General features: G+C 45.0%; 1 protein-coding gene across 5 annotated transcripts in view; it reads right to left on the bottom strand.

The window, feature by feature from the left end:
* Positions 1-19,432, bottom strand: part of LOC140201783 (pleckstrin homology domain-containing family A member 2-like) — a 131,424-nt gene that overhangs the window by 62,752 nt on the left and 49,240 nt on the right. For all 5 annotated transcript variants that reach the window (XM_072266470.1, XM_072266468.1, XM_072266466.1 and 2 more), the window contains 2 exons: positions 10,851-10,907; positions 3,753-3,801 (listed from right to left, as the gene is read on the bottom strand). In XM_072266470.1, the coding sequence (XP_072122571.1) occupies positions 3,753-3,801; positions 10,851-10,907 (106 nt within the window). The remainder of the gene's footprint in view (positions 1-3,752; positions 3,802-10,850; positions 10,908-19,432) is intronic.

The following is a 19,432-nucleotide window of genomic DNA, read 5'->3' as shown; positions in this document are numbered from 1 at the left end:
CTTAGGCATTTTATATATATATATATATATAGACACACACCTAAGATTTCTGCACTGCACAAAGTAATGCGAAATTATAAGTCTTGATCCAACAATCACAGAAACTTGTAGCTCAAGAGGTCTTTCAGCCCACTGTTTCCATACTGGCCAATAATAGATTTCATGCCATTGCCTAACGTTGAGGGGCCGGAAGGTGAGTCACTTGCTATAGAGTGACCTCCCTCATCTCAGTCTCAAATGACTGACTGTCATCCTAAAGCCGTCCCACATTCTAGATTGTCCCACAAGGCAAATGTCCTCTCCCCGTCCACAACCTTAAATTACAATAAAATCATCCTCTATTCTCCTCACAGCGTGTGGCCCCAATGGTCCAACCCTTCCTCATCAGACTATGCCTTCAGCCCAGGAACCTACACAGTGAACACCATCTTTCCTCAGTCCCTCAGCACATAAACAGTGTTATCATAGATACAGACAGACACAGCACACAAATAGGGGAACAGTGGAGGAACTCAGCAGGTCAGGCAGCATCTACGGAGGGAGACAAACAGGCATCATTTCGCCAAAGATGTGTCCTCAGGGTCTCAACCTGAAAAGTAACCTGAGTATTCCCCTGCACAGATGCTGCCTGACCTGCTGAGTTCCTCCAGCGTTCTGTGTACATTGCCCAGGATTCCAGCATCTGCAGGATCACTTGTGTCAGCCCAGAAAACAGACCCTTGGGGGCACTGAATCTCTGCCACCCATCAATGGAAAATTGACACCACTTCTACATGAATTCCATTTTATTCTCCCAACATCCCTGTTAGGGTATATAACAAATACCGAGCTGAACAGCAGCCAAGCTTTGACCTTTAACATACAAAATGTCACGTCAGATTAGGTCAAGCAAGCCTCTTCTCTTCTGTATCCACTAGTTTCAGTGTCTCTCCAGTTAATGGATCCAGGCATACATGATCAATAAACTCTTCCCGGGCTTCCAGCTGGGTACAGGTATTGATTATAACTGATGCTTCAGTGACAAACTCTGCCATCTTTGGAGTCTGTCATTGATTATAACCATTGATTACTGGTTACAATCGATACTTGACCCCAGCTGGAAGCCTGAGAAGAGTTTATCAGTCTCCCGGATACTTTGTTCATGTTACAACAATCCCCCAATACATTTCCCCAGATTCTACCTCTCAGCCACACCCCAGCAGCAATCTATAGCCACTAACTACCTACCAACCCGGTACATCTCTGACACGTGGGAGGAAGCCTGCAGCACCCCGGGGGGAAGCAATGCACTCACAGACTGAACATGCAAACACCACACAGTCAGCAAGCACCCAAGGTCAGGGTTGAAGTCTGGTCGCGGAAGTTCGTCCAGGGCCATCCCGATCTCTCATCTGAACACACTAGCTTATCAGACCGGCTAGAGTGGGTTTAAACTCACAACTAGCCCACATTGGGAAAAGATGGCGGATTTCCACAGTTAGCCAGATGCTTTTCCAACAATCCAGTGGTTTTATGGTCATCGTTGCTAATGCTAGCTTTCCATTCCAGTTTTACTTTGTTACATGAACTTGAATTCAGCAGTGACCCTGATGAGATTCAAACTGGTGTCACTGCACGAATCTGCCAGGCCTCTGGATGTGGCTCCAACCATTCCAATTAAGAACCGGACATTTATCTTGTTTTATCTTTCGCCAGTTTGATTCCCCTCCAGCTGGAATAACGTAGGATTGAGACATTAGCTTTCCAGCTCCTATTCCTTACTTATGTTTACAGTATTCCTTTGAGAGCAGCATCTCTGAAAATTGAAGTTGGGCACTCACAAAAGCAAAGCCAGCATACATATAAATACTGCTGAAATTGGAAACCCAACTGGAATGGAATGGGAGGGGAGGGGAGGGGAGAGGAGAGGAGGGGAAGGGGACAGAGGGCCAGGCCGAGGGGAGGGGAGGGGAGAGGAGAGGAGGGGAAGGGGACAGAGGGCCGGGCTGAGGGGAGGGGAGGGGAGAGGAGAGGAGGGGAAGGGGACAGAGGGCCAGGCCAAGGGGAGGGGAGAGGAGAGGAGAGGAAGGTGAGAGGGGGCCAGGCTGAGGGGAGGGGAAGGTAAAGTGAAAGGGAGCCAGGCCAAGGGGAGGGAAGGGGAAGCTGAGAGGGGGCCAGGCCAAGGGGAGGGGAGGGGAGAGGCGAGGAGGGTAAGAGGAAAGAGGACCAGGCCAAGGGGAAGGGAAAGGGGAGGGAGGGCAAGGCCGAGGGGAGGAGAGGGGAAGGGTAGGGAAGACCAGACCAATGGGAGGGAAGGAGATGGAGGGTCAGACTGAGGGAAGGGGAAAGAGGGGCAGACAGATAGAGGAGGGAGATGGATGTTTTTCACATGTGGTTTCATGGCTACCACTCATAGTTCTTAATTTATTGAATGAGTGGAACTGAAATCCTTCAGAAGCTGGGGGGTGGGGGGAAATTGAAGCCCATCACCATCATCAGTTGGGATCCTTGGATTACATGCCATCTGGGATGGAACGTTTCAGATGAGAATAGAGACACTGGGTTTATTTTCCCGAGGCTGAGGCTGAGGAGAGACCTGACAGGACTGTCCAAGTTGATATGAGACATAAATAGGGTAAACAGCAAGAAACCCTTCCCCAGAGTGCAGGCATCTAACACCAGAGGGCTGAGCTTTACGGCAAGGAATGGGAGCTCAGAGCAGATCTGAGGAAGATCTCTTTTCCCAGCTGGAGGATGTCTGGAATCTGAAACACACTGTGAGAAATGGTGGAGGGAATGTCTATCGACAACATTTAATTATCCAGACAAGGACATGAGTCAGCAAGACACGGGTCAAGTGCTGGAAAATAGCACTAGCATAGATGAGTATTTGATGGTTAGAAAGCAGAACAACTGGCCGGCTGGTGGTGCAACCACATCGGTGCCGGACCCGGGAGCGGAGGTTCCTGGGTTCGAAACTAGTCGGGTCCGCTTCCGAGTTCGCTTTCCATCCGTGCCGGGTTGAGTGTCGAGATCACAACTTGACCTCGTAAAATAAAGGGAAACTACTGCAAAAATGTCTGTGCAAGGAGTGGCGCGCCACACAGTCTCTCTCTCTCTCGCTCCGCGCCTTGGAAACGCCGTGAAAAAGACATCATCACGGACGCACGCACGGACACGCAGATGCACACGCACAGACTCGCACGCATGCAGGCACATGCCGAAAGAAAGAAGGAAAGCAGAACAGCACAGAGACAGGCCCCTTGATCCAACATGCCTGTGCTTAACACAGCCAAATTAAACTAAATCTCTTCGACCTGTACAGGATCCAGATCCCTCCAATTCCTACGTATCTAAACCTCTTAAACTCCACTCTTATATTTCCTTTCCCCAGCACATTTCAGTAACGAACTTCCCCAGCATCTCTCTTAAACATTCCCCCCTCACCTTAAGCACATGCAAGACCAAAAAATATAGGAGGAGAATTAGTCTTTTGGCCCATTGAGTCTGCTCCGCCATTTCATCATGGCTGATCCAAATTTTCCCCTTCGCCCCAGTCTGCTGCCTTTCCCCATACCCTCTATTATGGGTGGCACAGACATGGGATGAAAGACCTGCTTCTCAGCTGTACGGCTCTGTCATTCTATGAAGGATTTAAGCCACTAAATTATATCTACCGTGCACGACAGCCACTTAGACTGGAACAGGATGCTTCAGAGACCCATGAGATGAGTGCTGGCATTTAATTATCAATGTCAAACATAAGCACTTACCGAAGCAAAATTCAGCTTTTGGTTTCTGCTTTGCTGTGGCTTCGCTGACCTGGAAACCAAGTAGAAATTGCATTAGAAAATGTCCAACTGTGCATTCTCGATTTTAAAGAGACTAAGGCTTGGGGCCGTTTGAACAGAAACCGAGAATACTTGAAACACTCAGCAGGTCAGGCAGCATCTATGATGGGTGTTAACCAGGGTGTTAACTCCTGGTTCTCCTTGCAGTTTGTTTTTATTCCAGACCTACGACAGCAGCAGTGTTTTTATTTCCCGAGCCCCTTTTAAAATCTGCTGTGGGGATGACAAGTGAGAGACTGAAAGGGCATTTTCTCCAGTGGTGGTATCTTGGCCAAGTGTAAAGGATCCAGATTATAACTCAGAATAAAGGACTGTGCATTTAATGTGGAGATGAGAAGGAATTTCTTCTCCCACAGGACTGTGAACCTTTGGAATTCTCCATCCCTGAGAACTGTGCAGCCTGGTATTCACTGGACTGAGAAACACAGATGCTTTGTCTATAGTGGGATCGAAGATTATGAGGATCATGCACGAAACTGAAAATGGTGGAAACCAACCCTATTCTCGCACTTTTGCCCTCAACCCTTAAACCAATCAATCTGTGCTTTGGATACACTCAACAACACGGCCTTCAGTCCCCTGTGGCAACAGCTTCCACAGATTCATCATCTGGCTGAAGAAATTCCCTTTTCATTTCAGTTATAAAGGAACATCCCTTTATTGAGGCTGTTCCGTCAGATCTTAGACTCCCCCACCACTGGAAACATCCTCTTCATATTCACTATATCCAGTTCTTTCAGCATCCAGTAGCTTTCAATAAGATTCCCACTCACCCATCTGGACTTCATGAACTACAGATCCAGAGGCATCAAACGTTCCTCATACATTAAGCCTCCACTTCCTAGGAGCATTCTTGTGAACCTCCTGTGGGCTCCCCTCAGGGCCAGCACATCCTTCCTCAGATACGGTGTCCAAAATTGCTCACAATATTCCAAATGCAATCTGACCAACAGCTTTGAAAAGCCACAACAGTAGATCCAATAAGAATGCTCAAAGTGCAAAGAAAATTTATCAAAGGATGTACTGGATACCGAGATTCATTTTCTAGCAGGCATCCAGAGTAGAACTGAGAAATACAACAGAAACACTGAAATATTACACAAGCAAAAACTAACTTGGGATTATCTCCATGTTCTTCACTTCTCCTGTCCCTTAAATTTACCTCAACTGAGCTGGCATCTACTGTGATGTTTTAAAAAGTTAGTACCCTCTGACAAACCAAACGCAGACAAATGGGAAGACCTTGGACGGTCATCTTAGTGGGCAAGGGCAACTATAGGCTGAAGGGCCTGTTCCAGTGTTGTGTGACTGACATCGTGACTATGTAATGGCATCCTATCAGGTCTTGCCCGTTCTCCCAGGAGAAAGCAAAGCATTAGAGTCACTGCCTCACAACGTCAGAGGCCCAGTTCAATCCTGGCCTCGGGTGCAGTCGGTGTGGAATTTGTACATCCTCCTTGACTGTACCCCACATCCCAAAAGGCTGCAGGTTAGCAGATTACTTGGCTGCTGTAAATTGACCTCCAATGTAGTTGAGCAGTAGGAGAACTGTGGAGGGTGGTGTACCAATGAGGGAGAATGGACGGCAAATAATTAAGCGAATGAATGGCGCTAATGGGGCTCAGCAGCAACTTGATAGCTTCCATGTGTATCGTAAAAACTAAGCAAATTGGTTGAGCAAGGTACTAGGTGCACTTCAAACCCATCCCAAAATAAGCCAAGCCCCAGCCTCACCCACGTTGGGATACACCCAAAGCCCATTCCACTTTACACTAATCCTGCCACCACAGACTGCTCTCCGCACTTTGAATTAACCCTCGAGAGACAGGGTACAGCCGAACGGATTAACTAACTCTACTTGGAAGTGCCGTGCAGTTCAGACTGATGAAATCTTCCTCTTGTGAAACAGGCCACGGTTTGCGGCTGTGGGACAAGTTCAGCCACAGGCGAGGTCGGGGTGTCACCGCCCCGACCAGCTCCCTGCCCTGGAGGTGCGGCACTTTGGCCAGAGGGGTTACAGCAGCTCACACACCCCCTTCGCAGCTGTGGAGGGGCCAGGACCCGAGCATCGTGGAGGGTTTAAGCATCAAGAGTAAATCTGCAGTGTAGGGCTGTGGGGAGTTGGTGGCTGGAGGACACCATGTTTATTATGGGTAAAGGGGCTCCTCATCTCACAGTTCTCCCAAAGCTACTGATTCATTAGTGCAGACAACCGCTGCTCAGGAATAGTGGAAGAAAGGTCGAAGCAGGCCATTCAGCCCATCAGACCCTCACTGCCTTTTTGAAGGAACTGGTACGCTTTGGAGCACGCCTCATTTCTTTCCTATTCCAAATGCATTTTAGAAAGTGTGGTGGAATGTAACTCCATCAGCTTTCTGGGCAAACCATGCACAAGTCAACCATCAGAATGGTCCATGAAATAACCAGCCATTTGTGCCGGGACAGTTCTCATTTCTCTTCTGGACACGTGGCTCATTTTGCTTTGACATCTCCTTTAGGTCTCCACCACTCCAATCGCAATCCCCAACATCTGTTTAATTCCTGCCCCTCACCTCTCTACAATCCCAGTAAGTTACCTCCAGGCCTCACTAATGAGCAAACTCTCCAGAAGCTGGAACACGATTCTGTGCTCCCCTTCCCTCCCACCAAGTCACAGAGAGCTGAGAATCCGGGGCAAGTTTCCAACATGCCCACTTTCTTAGCTGGGGTTGCATCTGTCCCACACACGAGATAAGGTGACATGAGTGTACATGAATTGATTCCGACTATGAGAGGATCACCCAGCGATCTCCCAGTTTTGTTGTTACCCCCTTCTTGCCCCTGTTCCATTGCCTGTGATTGGACTCCCCATGGCTTCAGGGAGTGTGCACTACACAGAAAAGCAACAGCTAGTGATGACGAGTCAGGCACAGCATGTCTTTCTCTTTGTGTTGTTTTCATATTTTCATCAATCAGTAGGACTCAGCCAGCACACAGGACCAATAAGAAGGGTGTGTTCAGAAACTGCATTCAGGTATCTACCAGCATCTCATTACATAGAGGGGTAAGTAACAATCAAACAGAGCAAACACTTCCCCTTGATCCAACCACACTTGCACTGAACAGGAACAAACCCCTCAGCGACTGGGTGCTCCCAATCTAGCTTTTTCACTCTTGGAACACAAAAGCCTCATTTATGGCCAATTCCTAACCACAGGTTGGGAAGAGAGTTCCAAAACTTTATCCCCAGGGATGCTACAGGGCCACTGATGCATTTCCGGGGCAGGACAGTGAGCGAACTGGAGGGGGAGGCCTGCAGGTGGTGATGTGCCCGTGCCAGTGGCTTTCGGAGGTGCTGTCAGAGTAACCTGAGTGAGCAGCTGTGCCACGACATGGGGGGTGGACTAATTGTCGGTGAAGCTGGGTGACATCTCACATCTCTGGTCTTCGGCAGGTGGAGCGTAATTTGTCTCAATCCCGACTCACAAGGCCACAAGGAGGAGAATTAGGCTATTTAGCCCATTGTGTCTGCTTCACCATATGATCATGTCTGATTTAGTTTCCCCCTCAACCCCATTAACCTACCTTCACCCCATAGCACCTGACACCCCTACTAATCAAAAACCTGTCAACTTTCATTTTAAATATACCCAATGTCTTACCCTCAGCCACCCATGTCACCACCAGCTGGCCAAAGAAATTCTACCTCATCTCTGTTCTAAGGGGACATCCTTCTATTCTGAGGCTGTGCCTCCTGGTCCTAGGCTCTCTCACTATTGCTAAACATCTTCTCCATGTCCATTTTATCTAGGCCTTTCAATATTCGATAGGGTTCAATGAGATTTCTATTCACTCTTCCAAATTCCAGCAATTTCAGGCCTAGAGACATGAAATGACCAAAGCCAGTACGTCCTTTCTCAGGTAAGGGTCCCAAAACTGCTCACAATACTCTGAATATGGTCTAACTAATGCCTTAGAAAGCCTTGGCATTAAATCCTTTCATATTCTGGTCCTCTCAAAATGAATGCCAACGTTGCATTTGCTAGATGTGTTTGGAATTGAGCAATGCTCTAGGACACCCCTACCTCTCAGAGGCCTTTATGGTCATGGTCCTTTTGTAGTTAATGCAGTTAAGTTGCTGGTCACTAGTGACTGCGTGAAGAGTGATGGTGGAGGACACTGAATGGCAAGAGAAGTTGGTTAGCTTCTCTCTCGTTGCAGATGGTCAAGTGTGGTTGGGCTGGCATCTACGCAGTCTCTTTCCCAGTTTGAGGGCCAGACCACATGTGCCACCCTGGAGGATAAATCTGCTCTATACTCATGAATGTGTAGCTAGACACAGCTCAAACACCACCTATAAATTTACCTAATAACACTGCCATTGTTGGGTGAATCACAGGCATAAGCCTCCCCACCAGCAGGGACATCTCAGAAAGGCAATTTCTCAAGAAGGTGGCATCCTTCGTTAAGGACCCTCACTGTGGGGAACATTACCATTATTACCATTGCAGAGGACATAGAGCAGGCTGAAGACAAACACCCAGCTTCCAAGGAACAGCTGTTCCCCTCTGCCAGCAAATTTCTGAACAGACCATGAACACTGCCTTTAGTACTACATATTTTTATGGTAACCTTTTTAAAAACGTCTTGCACTTGTAATTATTTTTTTTAAAAACAACAAACTTTGCGTTAGTGATAATAAACCTGATTGTGATTCTGTTGTCTTTATCGTCTCAAGCACACGATAAGGTGGCCCAGCTTCACTATCATCTCCAAGACCCAACCGGTCACTTGCTGGCCATGCCCAAAGTGTTTCTTCACCTAGCGAGCTAAGGATGTCTCAATAATATCGGACAATGAGATAAACATCTCTGTCCAGTGCAAAACTGAACTTCTCGCCAGCAGAAACAGTTTACACTCCACCAGTGTACACCGGGAAATTGCTTCATACTTTGTCACTGACCTTCGTCGTCAGTGTGACACGAAAAGTAACTGAGCCACATCTTTCCACGCCAGAGCAAGAAAACCACCAACTGAGGAAAGTCACAAGTCTAACAGGTTATTTCTTTATGCATAACCCTTGTAAATTCCCACTTTTCCCTCAACTGGGAATTTAGTCAGGTCCAAGCCAGTGAGAATCCCACAATGGTGACTCAAACTTCCAACCGTCCTTGTGAAGACTCTCCAATTGTTGTGTACTCCTCAATCACAGACTGTCAACATCTAGCAGAAAAATCACAGCTGGCACAGCACTAAAGCAACTGCATCTGGACTGCCAAGCAGTGCACGTCAGAACTGTTTTTCACATGTCTGCATTAGCACGCAATCTATCTTTATCTTAATCACTGTCGCCTGTCTAATGCTTCCATCTTTGGCTTCTGGCCAAATGCTGTCCAAGTTATGCTCCTTGGGACACTGCACAACATTTAGGGCATTATGCTTCCTTTCTCACAACATGAGTGGCCATCTGGCCCATCCAGCCCATCCAGTCTCTGCTGGCTGTCAGTGCAAAGCCAACAATGCAATTTCCTCCTCCCCCCCCCACTATTTTCCCTGTAACCTCTTCTCTATCACATGCCTATCAATTTACCCCCGCCCACTCTCCTGCCCAGTGACTACACTGGGAATAATCTATAATCTCCAAAGAAGCCATTTACAGTGGGAGTGGGGGAAGACTGAAGCACCTGGGGTAAATACCCACATGATCAGAGGGAGAATGTGGAAACTCCACACATACACACGGCACTGGAGGTCAGGAATGAAACCGTTTCTTTACAGCTGCAGGGCAGCAGTACTAACTGCCGCTAGACAGCGCTGCAGACTAAACCATCACTGCCTGAAGTTGAGAAGAAACCCCGGCTCCATCTTCCTTTACAAAACCATAGGCAGCCGTGTGGCCAACCTGATACCTCACCTTTCCCTCAACTTCAACATCTGATAGGGAAAGAGCTGAAGTAAATTTTCTGCCCCAGTTTTTCCCTCTGAGGACGCACGTAATGCATGGTTCATGCACTATGGTAGCCCTTAGGCATCCGTTAGTCTCATGAGACCATGGATTTGCGCCTTGGAAGGTTTCCAGGGCGCAGGCCTGGGCAAGGTTGTATGAAAGACCGGCAGTTGCCCATGCTGCAAGTCTCCCCTCTCCAGGCCACTGATGTTGTCCAAGGGAAGGGCACTAGGACCTATACAGCTTGGCACCGGTGTCGTTGCAGAGCAATGTGTGGTTAAGTGACTCAACACGCTGCCTCAGCCAAAGCTCGAACTAGCGACCTTCAGATCACTAGACGAACGCCTTAACCACTTGGCCACGTGCCAGCACGGCCCTTAGGGCATTGGGGTAAATCAGGGATATACAGTTCTGTGCAAAAGTCTTAGGCACATGTACAGTATATAGTTAGGGTGCCCAAGGCTTTTGCACAGTACTGTAATTTTATGTATTGCACTGTAATGCTGTCACGGAAAAAGAAACAAATTTCATGACGTATGTGAGTGAAAATAAACCTGTCTCTGATATGAGTCTCTATTGTGGACTGAGTGTGGGAAGGGGATAGGGAGAGGGGAATCAGGGTTGGGAAAAGGGGAAGAGAGGGGGGGGAGTGGGAAGCACCAGAGAACACATTCTGTAATGATCAATAAATCAATTGTTTGCAACCAAACGACTTAGTCTGGTGACTCAGGACTGGAGGTGTCTGCACCCATGCCACCTCCCACCCCCACCCCAGTACTCCTTCTCTTTCACCTGTCCCATACTGCTCCCGCGGCACTCCACCCTCACCATTCCCAACCTCCTTTGCTCCCGCCAGGTTTACAAACTCACCCTCTGCTCCACGTTTGACAAATACAGTACTGGGCAAAAGTCTTAGGCACCCTAGCTACGCCTACGTGCCCGAGACTTTTACACAGGACTGTACAATTAGTGCAGGGAACAAGCACTGAAGTAAAAGGTCACCCACATTCTTACTGAACAGTACAGAAAGCACAAAGGATGAATGGCCTAATTCTGCTTCTACACTTTTAACACAAACGAGGTAGATTCAATACCTTGGAGATGTATGGTAGCTGCAGACTGCCGACATTCTGAGCTCCAGGGGGCAGATTCTGAAAGAAAACGAAGCAGAAATGGACATTATTAGCCAGTTGTCCCCCTTGTGGCTTCTCACGAAGCAGAACTGAGGTAAGTAGACCCTGGCAGGGTGAAGCGGGCACTCCTGCTGGCACACAGCACTCAGCACCCGTGCAGGCCCGAAGGCCAGTGGGGTGTCACCATTCACTATACAGAGAACGCAGATATGTCACTGGACTGGTAACCCAGAGACCTGCACTAATAATCACATCAGGTCAAGTCAGGCATTAAGCTGATGCAATCAAAGGAATGGCCATGCATTGCCACAGAACTTCCCAAGCCCTACACAGGGTGTTCTCTGCTGCGCTCCCTGTGACTGGTGTCGGCTAAGAAGGGGCAGATAATTTCAGGATAATCTGGTGTTTTGGGGTTAAATTCCAGTGAGGAACCGGGATGAATAAAGCACTGCCACTAGATCAATTATACCCACTCATCAGGGAAACCAGTGAATCTGTGGCCACAATCAAATGCCCATCTACGCCAATGCAACCCAAATGCCATTCTCCCCGCAGTCAAATCGACTTCCCTCCAACCCCGATTCTACCACCCGAGACAACACACCGTGACCATTCAACCGACCAACCAACATGCTGTTGGGATGCGAGAGGAAACCGGAACACCCGGAGAATAACCAGGGAGAACGTGCAAACTCCGCATAGACAAGAGTGTTGGATCGAACCTGGGATCCCGGAGCTGCCCTCTGCCCTGCGGGATGGAGAATTCCTTTTTTTTTAATTTTATTTTTATTTGGATAAGGAATTCACAAATATCATGTACTTTTTTCACACATATAACCTTTTCCATTTTTTTATATGTATAAAACTACAATTATTTATACATTCTTAAGTACACATTGAGATGATATAAAAGGAAAATAAACATTTAAATAGATAATTATGTACTGTGGTAAATCTAACCTATTAGGCTAAGTAATGGAATTAGTTGTTAAGAAAAATGGTAATAATAGTTTCCATATAACCCTTCTGGACCATTTCCACTGGTCCAAAATGTTGTATATAAGCCTATGTATCAACCATTGTAGGTGTTTATATCCTAATTTGTTCATGCTTGCTCCTGCTCGCAGACATAATTATCCAATCCCTATGTACTTATTTACTTAATTTTTTCATTTTTTTTATCCCTTTCCCAAATCTTTCCCTTTACTTGTGTTAATTCTCTATTTTCCAAAAGAAAACAAAAAAAAACAAACATTTAGACTAGGGGTGCTTACGTTCGCAATATTACTGTGTTGATGAGAAGAGCAGTATAAATCATTAGGAGAGTCATCTAAAGTCTGCTCGCATTGGGGTTATATATTCAATCCATTTATTCCAGATTTGATAAAATTTTTCTTTTTGCGTTCTCAGGGAGTAAGTCAACTTTTCCATTTTAAATATTTCCAAGATAATTTCGTACCAATCTTCTAATGTAGGTGGTATTGGATTTAGCCATTTTCTAGTGATTGATTTCTTACTTGCCGCTAAGAGGGCCTGCAGCAACTTTATATCTTCCTTCTGTTCAAGAAACAATACATGCCCCAAATAGAGCGTCTCAAAGTTCAGAGGTATCTGGGACCCAAGTACCTTAACTAATGTTCTATGAATACCTTCCCAAAATAGACTTAATTTAGGGCAATCCCAAAAAATATGAAAATGATTTGCCTCCTTGGAGCCGCACCTTCTCCAACACATCACATTTGTATCTTTATATTTTTCCTGATATGGGGTCTTGAAGTATCCTATAATGTTTTTCCAACAATGTTCTCTCCAAGTCAAAGAATTAGTCGAGGACCATTGAAAGCTGCAGATTTTCTCCCAAGCCTCCTCTGAAAGTACCAACCCCGCTTCTTTCTCCCACTTCTCTTTAATATACAGTGTATTTACATTTTTAGCATGGGAGAGTGCATTATATAATCGAGAAACTAGGTATTGAACTGCAAGCCGAATTCAGAATCTTGAAAAATTCTAATTCTACTGTTGATAGGTCTGTATATCTACAACTCTGGTTAACATAGTTTCGTACTTGAAGGTACCTAAAAAAGTCATTATGTTCTAGGCCATGTTTGTCCTGCAGGATTTGGAAACTTTGTAATACTCTTTTATCTATAAATGAGAGGTAGGTTGTAAGACCTTTCTTTATCCATAGCTCAAATCTTTTATCTCCTCTGTTGGGAAGGAATTCGGTATCATATGCACACCATCTAAAGAGTTTTAACATGTTATTAATTCCACATGAATTAACCACCTTCTGCCATACTTTTAATGTAAGATTTATCCAAGCGTTTTTAAATTTTTCCAACTGGGCCATCAATCCTTTGTCAGCTATTGAGGCCTGGAGAGGAAAACTGTCAACTAATCCAAATTCTATTTCCTTCCATCTAGCCTTATATTCCCTATTACACCAATATAACAGAGGGGTTATCTGTGAGGCATAAAAATAATTTCTCAGGCAAGGAAGAACCATACCTCCTCCTTCCTTCCCTAACTGTAAGGTGTTATATCGAATTCTAGGTTTCTTTCCTTGCCAAATGAAGCGGGAAATCCATTTGTCCCATTCCCTGAATTGATTATCATCCACCTCCACCGGTAAAGTATGGAAAAGATACAATAACCAAGGAAGAATATTCATTTTTATAGTATTTATCCTTGAATTTAAACTTAAAAAGGGGATAAGATTCCATCTATGCATATCTGCTTTTATCTCTGAGATTAATGGCCCATAATTTACCTGTGACAGTGTTGAAAGATCCTTCGGCAGGGTTATTCCTAAATATTTTAATGATTTAGCTTCCCACTTAAGATCATATGTATCCTGCAACTTTTTGGATGGTGTATAATTTAGGGACGTAACCTGCGTTTTCTTTACATTTATTTTATAACCTGATATTTTCCCAAAGTCATCCAACAGTGTAAACAATCCTATAAATGATTTTTCTGGTTCACTCGGATAGACCAAAACATCATCTGCGAATAACGCCACTTTCTGTTCAATCCCTGCCACCTTGATACCTTTTACGATTTCGCTCTGTCTTATTAGTTGGGCAAGCAGTTCAATATATAGCGCAAAAAGGAGAGGAGAAATTGGGCATCCCTGTCTAGTGCCTCTCTCTAAGATGAAGGAGTCAGAGAGGTCCCCATTTATCTTAATTCGGGCTATAGGGCTGTCATATAGAGTCTGAATTACTTTAATAAACTTTTCTTGAAAGCCGAATCTTCCTAACACTCTGTATAGGAATGCCCAACTAACCGAATCAAAAGCTTTCTCAGCGTCCAATCCTACTACCATTGTCTCTGTCTCGTTCTTATTAACCAGTTCTAATATGTGCAGAGTTCTCCTTATGTTGTCCTGTGTTTGTCTTTGTTGAATAAATCCAGTCAGGTCTAAGTGGATTAGGCCAGGTAAAAGCTTTTCCAATCTGCGCGCTAATATAGATGTAAATAGTTTGTAATCTAAATTAAGAACACTAATTGTCCGATAATTGCCACATTCTAGTTTATCTTTACCCTCTTTAGGAATAATTGAAATAATCGCTTCTCTCCAGGAAGGTGGAGTTTCTCCTCTCTGCAAGATCCAATTAAAGGTGTTAAGTAGTAATGGGGCTAACTTGTGTCTTCAGGGACTTGTACCACTCTGAGGTAAACCCATCAGAACCCGGGGACTTTCCAGCCTTTAACCTAGAGATGGCCACGTTCAGTTCTTTGACAGTTACTGGTTCTAATAAACTTTCATTTTGTAAATCTGTAAGTTTAGGTAGATCTAAAAAATTCAATACACTGTCTATATAGGGCTCATTGGGGGCCCGGGGTTGGGAGTACAGCTCTCGATAATATGTTTCAAAACTCTCTTGAATTTTCCCTATTGTACTCTCCACAAGCTTTGTCTTTGGATTCTTTATTTTATGAATTGTATTGTCTGCTTGTTGTTTTCGTAATTTATATGCTAATAATCTAGCTGATTTACCTCCTACTTCATAATTCTTTTGTCTCAGGTAAAGAAAATTTCTTTGAGTTTCCAACGTATAAATATCGTCAATTTCACTTTGCAATTTCCTAATTTCCTGTTTTCGATTTGAATTACTTTTGTTGCTATCTACAACTTGAAGTTGTTTTAATTTTCCTTGAAGGTCTGCTAATTTTTGTGCATTGATTTTTTTCATGTGAGTGGTAATGGAAATAATTTTCCCTCTCAGTACAGCTTTCAATGTATCCCATAAGATCACTGGTGATGTTTCTCCCATGTCATTAAGGTCTAGATATTCTTTGATTTCTCCCCTTAATCTCTCCATTACTTTCGGGTTATTGAGTATATGTGAGTTTAGCCTCCATAGTGTTTTCCTCATTTTCCTTTCCAGGATTAGAGACATAGAGACTGGGCTATGATCCGATAGATCAATTGTTGCAATATTACAGTTTTTTATCCTGAGTTTATCTGTATTAAAGATAAAGAAATAGTCTATCCTTGAATAGGCTGAATGAGGGAAAGAGTAATATGTATAATCTTTACTAGTAGGGTGTAATTCCCTCCAGACATCTATAATTCCCAACTCCTCCATCAATGAATTCACTTTCCGAGTCAGAGGTTTATTCTGAGTAACTATTCTTGAAGAATCTCATATAGGATTTAATCTAATATTAAAATCCCCTCCACAAATTACTACCCCTTGAGAACTGACCATTAGGTCAAAAATGTGTCTATAAAATGACCATTCACAACCTGGAGGAGCATAAACATTCAGCAATGTTATTTCTGTACCTTCTATTCTTCCTGTGATTTTTACGAACCGTCCTTCTTTGTCTCTAGTCTCTGAAATATGTTCATAATTAAGAGTACTTGATATTAAAGTAGCTACCCCTCTTTTGTGACTCAATTTATATGATGAATAAAATACATGCTTAAAGCCCATTCTTTTTAATTTTCCATGTTCAGATTGGCTCATATGTGTTTCCTGGAGGAAAGCTATTTGTGCCCTCTCTTTTTTCAATTTAGACATAATCTTATTTCTTTTAATTGGATTCAAAACCCCATTAACATTATAGGAAATTATTTTTACCAATTCAGTTTGCATTTTTCTCTAGTAGAAAAAAACACTCTCCTTTTCTAACCAAACAGTAAGCAATCCCTTCTCAACAGTAAACCAAGACATATAACCACACCCTAGACATTTTTGAATGTGCAACATTTGAAAATTTTTCCCGACTTCCCACAATGAGGCCTGAGCACCGACCCGCCTCAGTTCAGAGGGATAACCTCTATCTTCACCGTGTTAGAGGGCCCTCAGCAGTTTGAATGATCATAGAGAATTTTCTCCTATTTATGTCTCGACCATATTGCTATCATTCAAGTTATTCCGTCTAATTTATTTTCAGTTACCAGTTTTCATTTTACCTTTAAGTCCGATTTACTCTTTTCAGTCATTTCTCTTAATTAATCTGTGTTCTCTGTACATTCGCATCTGAATATTTTCAGCTTTTCCTTATAGTTTGACACTCTGGTTCGTGTGGAGCGTCCTCGCCCCACTAACTGCCACGACTTCTGCCGAATCCTCTCCAGTTGCGACTCCGGTTGGGTGATAACTTTAATAGGTAGTCCCCGGTCCGCCAGGTCCAACGTTGCCTCCTCCACCGTAGCGTAAGTTTTTGTCCCTTCGTCGTAAAAGACTCTCAGCCGAGCTGGATACAGGGTCTGGAATCTGATGTTGTTTTCCTTCAGGACTCTCCGTGTTTCCGTATATTCCTTCCGTCTGGCAAGAATCCCTGGTGCGTAGTCGTGGTCTAAACTGATTTTACAGTTGTTCCACATGAAACCTTTCTTTTGCCATGCCCGTTTAAGCACCTCTTCCTTCGTTCTGTAACTGAGAAATCTGACCAGAATCGACCTGGGCTGGGCGCCTGCTGGAGGCTGTGGTGCCAATGCGCGGTGAGCTCTTTCTATCTGTAGGTCTTTTGCGGCCGGTATATCAAGGTTCTCTCTAAGTAGCTTCTCCACGAAGGGAATCATCAATCCGGGTTTACCTTCAGCTCCTTCGGGAACTCCGTAGATCCTCACATTTTCCCTTCTCGAGCGGCCTTCTTGATCTATTAGTTTCCACTGGAGCTGGTCTTGCAGCTTCAGCATTTCTGCTATCACCTCCTCTGCATTTTGTAGCTTCTCTTCAATTCCAACAATCCTCGCTTCGGCTTCATCTCTCCGCGAGTTAGTTTTTACTATTTCTCCTTTAACATCTTCCAGCTGTTTGCTGTTATCTTGTCGGAACTCGCGAATCTCTCCGAGAATCAAGGACAGAGTCACCGATTCCCCCTCATTATCTCCGTCCTGGCTTGTCGTGGAGGAGCTAGGCCCGTCGCCTTGCTGCGTCTCTTTATGTTTATCAGCCTTCGGAGCGGACTTTTTAATCTTGTTCTTAGACATCATCCTTGCCCCTTTTATTAATATAGTTATGTAATATTAAGTATTTGTCTAAATTTGATTATAGGGCAGTTTACCTTCTTTTTTGTCGAGAGACCTTTTCCTTACGCCGCCATTCCCTTGATGACCCGGAAGTCCGAGCGGGATGGAGAATTCCAAACATTCATTCGCCTCGGAGAAGAAACTCTTCCCCATCTCAAAGAGACTGGGTCACGCACTACAGAGACAGGCCATTCAGCCCACCGTGGCCATGCTGACCTGCTCTGACCCCATTTGCCCACATTAGGTCACCCTCAGTAGGCACCCCGTCATTCTGAGTCCCTGCTTCAAACTTCTGAATGCTCCCATGGGGCAAAACAAAGGGACCTAATTGGCTGTGAAGTGTTCAGGACAGCCCTGGTGCTGCGCAAAGTTTAAGCTGAACGTGCGAGCTGAATCAGCTCGGGTTTGGGCTCTGGGTGTGGACAAGGTGTCGCAGTGAGGCCTTTGCCCACAAAGCCTGCTGTCACTGCAGCCACCCCACAAAACAGTGCTTTCTCTTTTTGCAATGAACGTTAACATCAAACAAAACCAGCGAGGAGATGAATGCAGGCTGTTGGTTTTTAGATTGAGCTGTGGGGAGAACTTCCTGTACAAAGGACCCCACCCAGGCCTCGCGGGAAGAAAGATGTGCAGTCACAAGGAGCTGAAGTAGAGTCAGTTACCTTGTGGCGTCACTTTAAGTTTCAATTTAAATCACCATTCTCGCTGCATTCCAGGCGCCATGACAACCGATCCTAAAAATTGTCTGAATCCTACATCACTCCCTCTGCTGGAAAGGAATGTGAAAAAGAAAGAGAGGCTGGCACCAGTCAAAAAACTAGAGGAACTCAACGGATCAGGCAGCAGCTGTGGAGGGAACTGGGCAGTCGATGTTTCAGGTAAACAACCCTCACGTGTCCAGAAACGACCTGAAGCATGGACAGTCCGTCTCCCCCTACAGACACTGCCTGCCCTACTGAGCTCCTCCAGCAGATCAGCTGTGCTCCAGATTCCAGCATCTGTAGTCTCCTGCCTCTCCAACAAATGTAAATTTATTATCAAAGTTATGTATGTGTCACCAAATACTATCCCGAGATTCAATTTCTTGCAGGCATATTATATATACAGCACCATCGTTGCAGGAATTGTGTACAGGAACATCTGTGTTGAGTGTGGATTGGACACTCCCAAGTCCAAATGGGAAACACCCGGGAGGGTAGCAGAGAATGAGAAGAGCTGAGATCCTGTGAGACTTCCAAATACAGACTGATAAGCAGGTACTGGCCAACCAACCAGACATGGTAATATTGGACAAGGAACAGAAGAAAGCAACAGTAATAGATTTGGCAATCCCAAATGACAGTAACATCAGGGAGAAATACAAGAAGCTGGAGAAATACCAGACCTTGAAAGAGCAGATAGAATAAACTGGACAGGTCAAAGAACACTGAGGCTGTCTACAAGGAGGGTCAGAGCCGTCTCTATTTCCTGAGGAGACTGAGGTCCTGTAACATCTGCCGGACGATGCTGAGGATGTTCTACGAGTCTGTGGTGGCCAGTGCGATCATGTTTGCTGTTGTGTGCTGGGGCAGCAGGCTGAGGGTAGCAGACACGAACAGAATCAGCAAACTCATTTGTAAGGCCAGTGATGTTGTGGGGATGGAACTGGACTCTCTCACAGTGGTGTCTGAAAAGAGGATGCTGTCCAAGTTACATGCCATCTTGGACAATGTCTCCCATCCACTACATAATGTACTGGTTGAGCACAGAAGTACATTCAGCCAGAGACTCATTCCACCGAGATGCAACACAGAGCGTCATAGGAAGTCATTCCTGCCTGTGGCCATCAAACTTTACAACTCCTCCTTGGAGGGTCAGACACCCTGAGCCAATAGGCTGGTCCTGGACTTATTTCCTGGCATAATTTACATATTACTTTTTAATTATTTATGGTTTTATTACTATTTAATTATTTATGGTGCAACTGTAACGAAAACCAATTTCCCTCGGGATCAATAAAGTATGACTATGGCTATAGAAAGGATGTGGAAGGTTAAAGCCAGAGTAATCCTGG

The sequence above is a fragment of the Mobula birostris genome, chromosome 8, assembly GCF_030028105.1.
Source record: "Mobula birostris isolate sMobBir1 chromosome 8, sMobBir1.hap1, whole genome shotgun sequence".
Taxonomy (NCBI): domain Eukaryota; kingdom Metazoa; phylum Chordata; class Chondrichthyes; order Myliobatiformes; family Myliobatidae; genus Mobula; species Mobula birostris.
This window is presented reverse-complemented; position numbering and strand designations above follow the sequence as displayed.